The 11,436-nt window shown below is 31.7% G+C and overlaps 1 protein-coding gene across 3 annotated transcripts in view; it reads right to left on the reverse strand.

Annotated features, from left to right (window-relative positions):
• LOC143225616 (paired box protein Pax-1-like) overlaps positions 1 to 11,197 on the reverse strand; it is a 68,067-nt gene extending 56,870 nt beyond the window's left edge. For all 3 annotated transcript variants that reach the window (XR_013013955.1, XR_013013954.1, XM_076455373.1), the window contains exons 1-2: positions 10,427 to 11,197; positions 9,686 to 9,824 (exon numbers count right to left, since the gene is read on the reverse strand). Coding sequence is in view for 1 of the 3 variants with exons in the window: in XM_076455373.1 (XP_076311488.1) it covers positions 9,686 to 9,716 (31 nt within the window). In the remaining 2 variants the exon portion in view is untranslated. The remainder of the gene's footprint in view (positions 1 to 9,685; positions 9,825 to 10,426) is intronic.
• Between the last annotated feature and the right edge of the window lie 239 nt (positions 11,198 to 11,436).

Raw genomic sequence — 11,436 nt, forward strand, 5'->3', positions numbered from 1 at the left:
GTATTTTGATGGACAAATAATATTTATGATAATAATGTCCATTTCCATTATAAATGAGAGAAATGTAAAGGATACAGCTGAACTTGCCGTATTATGTGGCATAGATTATGTTTATTACATCGTTTGTTTGTAGTTAAGCACAAAGCTACATTGTAAGCTATCCGTGTTGTGCCGATCACTGGAGTGTTTTTAGCATTAAAAGCATTTAGACTTATCGTTGAACTACTAGGGGGCAATATATATGCACAATACCTAAATCTGATGTGATCAAAACCTTTACATTTCAGGAACATTCTTTCTTATCCTTACCCATGTTTGAGCAGTACTTAAAACTGGTGTGACAAAAACATTTACATTACATTAACATTCTTCTCTATCTTTACCCATGTTTGTACAGTACTTAAAAACTAGTCTGATCAAAACCTTTACATTTCACAAACAATCTTCTCTATCTTTACCCATGTTTGTACAATTCCTAATACTGGTCTGACCAAAACCTTTATCTTTCACAAATGTTCTTCTCTATCTTTACCCATGTTTGTACAGTACCTAAAACTGTTAGGATCAAAACATTTACTAATATTAGTAACGTAATATTAGTTGGCACTAGTATTAGTTGGCACAAGTAACGGAAAACAAAGAGGTTGCATATATAACATGGTAATAATATGGTCAAGTATCAGAGTTCCTCCAGTACGAACCTCTAGGAATGTTATTACATGGTAGTAGTGAAGTACCTGAGTACTTGTGGTACGAACCCGTAGAAGGAATGTTATCACATGGTGGTAGTGCAGTACCTGAGTACTTGTGGTACGAACCCGTAGAAGGAATGTTATCACATGGTGGTAGTGCAGTACCTGAGTACTTGTAGTACACATATGTGCAAAGAGGTTACACACTCTCAAAATAACTTATTTGAAGGAACTCTTAACAGAGTTTAAAATTTGTTATGCGAACTAGTACGAACAAGTTATAAGCCAAGAAAACTGGATAATTTAAAAAAAACATTAAGTTGCCAAATGACATATTTAACTATTATGTTCGGAAGGAGGCCTAATGTATATCGTGTATTGGAGTTAATGATTTTTGATGTTCTGTTCACAATTTTTTTTAAATAGTTAACAAATTTTGATGGTAAGTCATTTTAACAAATTATCACTAGTATATTTTCGATTCCCAACCTATTATGCCGTATTGATATTTATATACAAGTAAAATATGCTTTACGATGACACTTAAGTCTTAGTTTTGCCAATCTTTGTTCCTTACAATGGATTAATAATTTAATTAAAATCACAGGCATTCTTTTACAGTACTTGCAATATTTTTAGTATGCTAGAAATACGACAATATCACGATTACGTGTTTTACAATAAAATACACTAAGACATATCACGTTTGTCATAAGTTGCAAATAAAATCCTTTAAAATTCATAAAATACTAAATATGATGATATACGATTTGAGTTTATTGTTAAAAACAGACTTGAATCATGGAAAATATGTATTTTTAACTTGGTAACTTGTTACCAATAATGTACTGGGAATAAATTATTTCGTATACGTTTCAGCTTAGTGCTGTTCATTCGTTTTATAAAGCAAAGTCACGTCAATCTATCTGCTGTGTCCACCACGGGGAACCTGATCGTGGATTTTAGCATTGTAAGTCAGTAAATTTACCGCTGTCCCACAAGAACACAATAGTGTTCTTATTCGAGGATTATCTTGATATATTCGAAAAAAGAGAAAGTCCACAGATTTAAAATTTAGTTGTTAGGCGTTTTTATATCTTTCAAATATATTATTGTTAATTTTAGCATAAACGCCTTATAATAAACTATTTGCACTATTCCGAAGCGGGGATCGAATCCCAAATTTCAGATTTATAAGCCCTTACGCTTACCGTTCAGCTACTGGAAACCAATTTGTTATTAAATACATGGAAATTATTGTAAAAATAGGTATACTATATAAACAAAACGATCACTTCTACTTTTTGTTGTATAGAGTTACAATACCTGAAAACAAAGTTGAATTCAATGTGAATTAATTTTCTACGTTATTCAAAAGATAATAATTTTTAAATAGTTATTTTTTTAGTTGTAAGGTTAGATTTTTTTCTACCAAGATTATATTGCTATAGCAAATAATGTTTTTCAGAGATATTATAATGTAAACGAAATTCTAGATATTTCAAGTTGTTTGAGCATGATATAAGATGTAACATATTATATATTTCTATTAGATAAGGTAAGTTTAAGAGCGAAAAATAACTTTTTGAAGTTGTATGTCTTTAGCTGTTTGAGGATCATATAAAATCACTATGGTACATAGTTCTTTTGCATAAGGTTAAAGCTTATGAAATAGGCTTAACCTTCATAATCCGAAAATTAGTTCTTTTTCCTCCGTTGTGCAATTCTTCCGTGATTTTACTTTAATGGAAGTTTTACTTTACTTCTTAAAGTGCTATATATTAAACGAAAATAACGAAGTATATAAAACGTAAGTAAATTTTGTTTTCCTGTAAATCTATATAAATGTAATAATACTGTCTGTTGCATGTCCATGTAACTACTTCTCCTAGTGCGGATGGATCTTCAACAAAATTGCCCTTGGAGGTTCAATGGGTTTGTGGGGAGATACAAACAAGTGATCAGTTTTGTACTTTGTGTTTTACATTTTTTATAGGCTTTTTGTGTTTTATACCAATACATATATGGGAAGCGACTTTTCATATCCTAAGATAACATTTAATCACTAATTCACATAACTTCCGTCCAAAGGACGGGTACTCCAGCTAGTTATATACAAAATATTAACATTTAAAGCAGGTTTCCCTTTTATCTTTATATAAATAAATTTATTGTGCTCATGAAATGATGATGTCATATTTCTATTCTTTGTTTTATTTAAATGAGCAGTAGGATAAGCCGGAAGGAAAACTGTGGAAAGTTTAATGTGGTAGTAAGTGCACTCATGATTGGAAACTATTTCAGTGAGATCGAGCCTATAGGAATAATAATATTTGAGATTGTATTTATTCGTATCTGTTAACTACTGAAAATATTTCCATTATGATTTTTAGAGCGTCAGCTTAAATCTATATGGTAAATACCATGATTTATATACATAGTTGTAAAACAATTCAATGTTTACTTTCGTATTTCTCATTCCAGAAGTGTAATATTACTTTTTTTATGTATAAAGTGTCTTCTTTTCATCAAAATGAAACAGTTTGAAATACGTTTTAGTTTGATCGTATTTAAAAACTATCAGATATTTCTCCGAACGTTTTAAGATTTTATTACTGGACAATTCTTTTTAAGAGTTAAAATAGTTAATCAAGGTAAGAAAAAGAAAACAAATATGGTAATTCTAGGTTTGATAGTAAGTTTATCCAAACTATCAAAGATTGAGAACGAAACTGTTCTGTGCTCAAATCTAATCTGACATGTAGTTTTATTAGCCTTGTGATCAGGAGATTTGGGATTTGTTTAGGTATGTGGAAACTTAAAGAGAAAAACAAAACAAACAGAGAAAAAAATTAAATTACCGATAACTATTAATAAAACGGAACAGTAAACAAAACAAACAGAGGAAAAAATTAAATTACCGATAACTATTAATAAAACGGAACAGTAAACAAAACAAACAGAGAAAAAAATTAAATTACCGATAACTATTAATAAAACGGAACAGTGTAAAAGGAAGTTTGGCAGTTCTCTTCGGTGGCATAACGAGAATTTGGAAGAGGGTTTTTTGCTTTGAATTTAGTGAAAATTACACAAGGGCAATCTGCACTAGTGATTCCTAATTTGGAAGAGATAGACTAGAGAAAAAGATGCTAGTCATCACCACCTACCGCCAACTCTTGGACCACTCTTTTACCAACGAATAGTAGTATTGATCGTCACAGTATAATTCCACCACGGTTGAAATGGCGAGCATATTTGGTGTGACGGAATTTGAGCACGAGATCCTCAAATTACAAGTAAAATGCCTTAACCACATGAACATGCCAGGCCTTTGGAAGAGGAAGATGGATAAAATTTATCAAAAGGTTTAAAAGAAACAGATTAACGACTAATATTATATCGCGGAATAAGATAGAAGCATAGCTGAATAGAACACTAACTGAAAACAAATCTCCTGGTCAGTAACTTCACCCATTCTTTTAATTTTTTCGCGTTTTAACAAGTCTCATGAGCCAAGCCATCTTTCAGGACATAAAGGGCAACTGACCAATTTTCATTTTTCCGTTGTTACACTAGTGACCTTGTTTTTGGTTCTCTAATAATCGTTACAGTAAAGCTGAATATTCAGTCAAAACTATTTACTTCGTCATATATGTATTTATCGCCATTTTCTCTCTTCCCACGTACTTAAAAGTCCGATGACGTTTCAATTAGATACCAAATGTCTTGCACAAGGACGTGCGCATAAGACTAAATAGGTGTTCAATCGTAGGATTATAAAAACAAAATATATTGGCCACTACCTAGTATGGTTGACTCGGTGATGATCGTGAAATGACACAGTTTAGTGTAGTTGTGAACTTAGGTCACTCGAATTACACATTAAAGCAAATCATTATATATATATATATATATTATACTGTTGGGCAAATTAATAATTACAAATGGAAAGTGAGTGGATAAAGAGAAAACCCACTTCGTTTATAAGTGACTTTTCTCATCATTGAAGATAATTTGATGGCACCATTATCTTCAGTAAATTAGACTATTTTTTATTACAGTTAAAGTATACTTCACAATAATGTAACCCTGAGATTGTCAATTTGTTTTTACATCATCCACTACTGGTAAGGTTCAGGTTCACACACTGTTTTACACTGAATAAATTTTACGACAATCAAGGTAAAAAATAGAACTGATCAAAGCAGATTTGTTTGCTTGTTTTTCAAATCTGAAGCTGAACTACTCTAGGGCTATCTGAGCTAGCCGCCCCTATTTTTAAAGTGATATACTAGAGGGAAGCCATTCGCCCGTATTTATTCTTTGGCTAACGTTTAACAACGAATAATGGGACTGAGCATCACGTTATAACAGTCTCAAGACGAGAGTGTTCAGGGTAAGGATTAGATATCGCGATCTGCAAGTTGTCAGTTAAGTGTCCTATCTACCAAATGATGGAATAGGAGAATAGAACCCCAAATTTTAGCGTTGTAAGTTACCTGTGGCCTAATGAGGATTAAAGACATAGAAACCAAATCATTATATAGAGGGATTGGTTACAATAATGGAGGGGCTTTTATTGAGATTTTATTTGTGTGTAAAGATATAAAAACAGTAACAGTCAACAAGATGTGAAAAATAAGAGAAATGTCAAATTCATGAAGGTAAACTGTGAACAAGATACCTTTTAGTTAACATCAGTTGCCAGTTAATACCATGGTTTGAAAGACCTTAATGAAAGAATGATATTTGAATAGTTTTATGTCTTAATGCAATATATATACTTATATATATATATACTTATTCTTTTGATATATATATATACATATATATATACTTGACCGTCTGCTTACTTAATGGTCATGCTGACTGCTTTCGTGAACTGTCTGTTTCACCTTTGTTTTGAATTATTTTCATTCTATAAAATGTTTGATTAATAGGCACGAAACCATAACACAAAATATAGTATTTGCTAAGATTAACTGATAACTAAAGTTGTGTAAGATAGTCTTTGTTCTGTTTTGGTATAAAATCAGATGCATTATTCTTCAGTGAATGATACAATTCTGATACTGTTACAGTTTCAGTGTAGATTCTCGTCGGTATAGAATGTTGTATTCAGTTTGGCCAGTTGATGACCACCAGAAAATAGCAACTAACCCTTCGTTTTCAGAACAGTTTCTGAGGTTTCACTGATTGGTTTACGATAAAGACAAGAAGGCTGTGGTCCGTTTCTTCCAATAAACCCTTCATTCTTGAAGGTTGTTTCTAAAGATTTACCCTCTTATGACGATTATAAAGCTATGGTTCATTTTTTCGAGTTAAGCTCTCAGTTTACATGTTTGTATATAAGACGTGACCGGTTGACAACCACTCGAAGGTTGGGGTTCTTCTGTTCGAATTAGCCCTTCCTTTCTCAGTTTTGTTACTAAAGGCTGTCCTCGACTATAATGCTGTGGTCCATCCTTTCTAATTAACTGCTTATGATGGTCCTAGAAATACTCTATACGAAAAATATCTAGGTTTTATGTGGATCAAATCACTCAAAACATTAATACTTATACAGCACCTGTAAAACAAGATATAAGTAAATAGTGTTTTTAACAAACAGCTTTACGCAAAATGATACTCGAGTCTTCGAAACGTTTACTTAAGCTGTTTTGATATCCATGGTTGTGTCTTCTTGTGCTCAACGTGCACAATGAAAGTTATGTTATAACAACTTTAACATAATCGTTTACAGAAAGCACAATATAACTGCAGTTGAATTGTTCATTTGCTTGTATAAAGCCTGTGTTTAGACAACACTTAACCTTCATATGAAATCGTTTTTATTACTTAAAAAAATTATAATGATTCATGTGCTAAAAGAATTTAAGCAAGTTTAAGATCACGTTATGAAATGTATAATGATACAGTTTAAAGTTGTGGTGTTGTGATGTCAGAGAGGCTATTTCAAGACTGATTCATGTATTAACGGGTTTCAATCAAGTTTGAGATCAAGTTACGATCTGTATAAATATGGAGGTTATTTCAGTTTTAGATTATCCGTATTTTTTGTACATATAATATCTCATTTATCAGATTCACATATTTCATTACATTTCACAGCTAATTTAATTACTTGTTGTGTTTCAGTATTGATACTTTTCAAGTCATCTCGCAGAGGACTCTGAGGGGGTTAATATTCAAGTGTCCTGTGCCCGTTAAGTTAAAGAAAATATATCTGTGTATTTCAGTTAATTTGTAATATTTTCTTTCTCAGTTGATTATGTAAAACTCAGTCATCATTGTAACGTGTAAATAAACTAAATTACAAAAATCCTTTGGTCTAAAATATAAAATCCAAATATTTCGTTGAACAAAGTGTCAACTAATTATTACCAACCTCTGAAAAGTTTCTTTTTAAATATTATTCATGGAAACATGAATCACTGTATGTATGCAAAATACAATTGTTATTACTTACAAACTAAAACACAAAGCTTATTTTATATACAAATAAGTAGAACATATTTTAATAGTACTAAAAAGAATTCAAGTTTATTTTAAAAACAGAATATATGATACAGAGGTACAAATATTACCAACTGTTTCTGAACGTGAATTGAAACAAAATGTAAAACAGAATTTTGTTTTGATGAAAAGACTGGTTTTCATTGGACAACACAGAAATAAAATAAAATTTATTTATAAAATAAAGTTATAAGTTATACAATATAACAGTAAAATGGATTTAATGCATAATACGCATTGATGATTTACGCATAACGAGCATTATTATTTAATACATATCAGGCTTAGATGTTTATTACATATCAGGCGTTGTTATTTAATACATATCAGGCTTAGATGTTTATAAAATGTCAGACGTTGTTATTTAATACATACATGGCATGTATGATTAATATCTATCAAGCATTGATGTTTAATACATATCAAGTATTGTTATTTGATACCTAGCAAGCATCGATGATCAATACATACCAGGCATTGTTATTTAATACATATTATACAATTATTGTTAATACATATTATATATCGTTACTTAACACATATCAGGTATTGTTACTTAATACGTACCAGGCATTGATGATTAATACATATTACAATTGTTACTTGATACATATCAGGGTATGTCTAGACCTGACATCCAGAATATAATAAATCCAGGGTAGTAAGATAGATTTTTTAAAGTATCTTACTTTAATATATGAAACTGTTTGTATTTCCTCAAACAGTACCACCCTGGTACAGTGGTAAGTACAGTGGTGGACTCAGCAGGTAGCCCGATGTGGCTTTGCTATAAGAAAACACACAAACACACTTTTCATCCACTGAAGAGCAGAAAATAAAGCGTTTGTTCCTCGTTTATTAAAGATAAAGAAAACTACATCACCCAAACTGAAGCATTTACTATACTACACGAACTTCTTTAAAGTCAACACTTCATTGTTTTATAAAGAATAAATTATATTTGGAGCTTTAATTGTATCACTAGAAAACCATTGAGATGAACCCAGAACAAAACACCATTACCTTTATTAGGTTTTTAAGCTACCATTTCTTACTCCTGTGAGACTTATTTTTCATCCTGTTTAAATAGAAAAAAAGCTGAAAGTGAAACAATGAAACACTGATTTAGAAGAAGTAACGATTAAAGTTTGCAAACAGTATTTTGTTTGTGAAGCCAAAACTTTTACCAACAATAGTTTAAGTATCCTCTGAGGAGTTTTGGGCAACAAACAAATTATCCAGTATTTGCAAACAATATTTTGTTTATGAAGCCCAAACTTTTACCAACAATGGTTTAAGTATTCTCTAATGGGTTATGGGCAATGACAAATTATCCAGTGTTATGCAAGCCGTATCAAAATGAAGAACGACACCTAGTAGATGTTTTCTATAAATTAAACTTCAAATGGATAGCATTTCTCAAATTTATGTTAATAAACGAAATTTATTCAGGACTTCTGAAAGTAACAATTTTCAGTTTTCGTAGAGCACGATTACTACAAGTTTGCAGTGGAACAGTCTGTGATTCTTAGATCAAGATTTGATTATTAATACATATCAAGCACTCTTATTTAATAAATATCAGGCATTTATTATTAATGTAAATCAGACAAATTAATTATAATACTAATACACACTATTAAGAGTTACTACAAGTTTACAGTGGAACAGACTGTGAGTCTTGAATTATATTAAAATATTAAAAATGAAGGAAAGTAAGCCACACAGACAGTCTTGCCCTGTGATTTTTGTGCTATTTAGACGTACTTAAAATGTTTTGAAAACCTTTATGTTTCTATGAGTAGCTTTCAGAAGTGTCTATTTAAAATTAACCAACCTTTAAATAAACTGTGTTCTTCTTAGTAGGTGAACCATGGTTATGTATTAAACCTCTGAAATAAACTGGGTTTTCAATGGATTAATAGTAATATACATGTTGGTTATGCTTGCAAATTGAGTTCATAATACATTAACAATTTGTATGTTAACCTCTCATACAAACTGGCTTGTTGGTGAATTAATACTCTTTATGTACTAGACCTTCCATATAAGCTGTATTTCTAGCGGATTCACAATACTTATGTTCTAAACCTCTAAAATGAACTCGGGATTTAATTAATTTCTCTCCCTGTTTACTAGGGGGTTAAATATAAAGAGGAAAGTTCTGTACGTTACAGTGGAAAGACTTGTAGCGCGCTCTATATACTATGCTTTTTCAGCCCAAAATCTGTCAGTAAACGAAAACAGGAAATGCCAAATTCCTGTGGTAATTTTAACTTATATAGTCTATATATATATATATACAAAGGAATACAGCAGGTGATGAATTCCAACACAAACAAAGATCGTTGTTCTAAGTAAAAAAACGCCCTGTTTGTTAAAACATTTGTCGTTTCTGAAACTTTGTTGTTTCAATCTTAATTTTGCTGGTGAAAACAGGCAAAGTTTGCAGTCTAGAAATATAACGGCATTACCTACATATGGAGGAATCCTTTCAAAGTACATTTGGCAACGTTGTTGTCACATTGATATTGTTTCTCGTGGAAATCCGTTCTCTTCTTATACTTTCGAAACGACTTCAATGAGGACCAGAATTGGAAGAGAAAATGTCTCCTCCAAACCACAAGAAGCAGTAGCAAAAGAAATACATAAGTAACAGTCTTATAATTTAGTTGCTATAGATTTTTTCTTATACAAATAACAGTAATAATTTGAAATCACAAATAAACATTTCTCACATCATGGATAAAAGAACTTACTTTAAGCGTTGAAGAGGTTCCTTAAAACATGGCAAATAATTCAAACGATGATTTCTATATATTCAAAATAAGGGAGAATATGGTGCGTTTGTTTTAAATGGCTGTTGGAAGGTATCTTGAACAAAGCACACATTGGATGAACCTGGTACAGAACTCTTCCCTTCAATATTTGAGATTTATAAAATATGATTATTTAAACATAGAGATCTTAATTTTAACTTACTTTAACCAATCGTAGCTTTTAATTTATATAAATCAATACAATTAGAATACGATGTTCTAATTGTCAAAAACATGTTCAAAAGTTTATCTAAGAAACTAAACGCATCATATTAACATGTGATTCTTTCTTTTAAAAGCGCAAACGGATCAATAAAAACATTTAAACTTAGGACAAAAAGTACATGACTTAAGCAAGCAAACATAACTCCTCCAGGTCCTACTACACAATCTTACCTTAGACTTGACTGTGTGGTCTCTTGTATCTCTGTTTTCCCTAATAACTGTAGATTATGGCAAGTGTTCGATTTAGTGGTATTTCTGCTCTTTCGTGAGTACGGTAAGCTCTTCTAATTCTGCTTCCTTCACGCTCTCAGCTGACGGCAAAAGTTTTGACAAACATCGGTCACACGTCATGCTCGGGCGCGTAGTAAAAGACGTCGCAGACCCGTTAGCAAGAGCCTCAGTAGTGACAAGCTTGTTGAGCGGATACACCGTAGCAGCTGGTTTCAACAGACCAAGGAAGTTTTCAACATTATGAACGTTTTCGGAACTTGTAGATGGTTCTACTGTGCAACCATGGAGGACATGCTAACAAGCTGTGCAAGTGTCCATGCCTCTTGAACAGAAAACATGCTTATAACTTGTCACTTCTTGCCTGTGGAATTTTCCCCTTCCTTTGGATCTCCATTTGCAGAGAGAAGCGCTGGAATATCATTTTACAATGACGTTCTTCTAGCTGGTTTGTGAAAGAATCGTCCATTGTTCAAGTCAAATAACAAACCTCAGATAAGCATTTGCCAGATGTAAGCTTGTAGCTATATTACTTCATCAACGTCATCGCTTTGGATATAAAGAGCTTTGATAAATTAGATTTTAGGAAACTTCCTGCGGCCTGTTTCTTGTTATGTTAACGGATGAACATCTCATTGAATTCATGGAGCTCAGCTGGGAGGAATCAATATAAAACAAACCTAGACAAACAAGGTCAAACTTCTGAATCTTCAGTCTAAACCACAAACTTAACTTCGTTTCTTTTTCGAGTAGCAGCCTAAACAGAGATAAAAGTGAACATTTCTGAACCATATGAAATATAAATATGCAAAACTACGAATTTCAAAAAAACAGTTAAAATGTTTAATGAAGTCAACAAAATGAGAAAGAAATTCGAACAGTAACAAAGTCACTTCTGTAAATGTGAATTTGTCAAACAGATGGTTAATAGATAAAGAATTTCTATAAATATG

Source organism: Tachypleus tridentatus, chromosome 9, assembly GCF_004210375.1.
Source record: "Tachypleus tridentatus isolate NWPU-2018 chromosome 9, ASM421037v1, whole genome shotgun sequence".
NCBI lineage: Eukaryota > Metazoa > Arthropoda > Merostomata > Xiphosura > Limulidae > Tachypleus > Tachypleus tridentatus.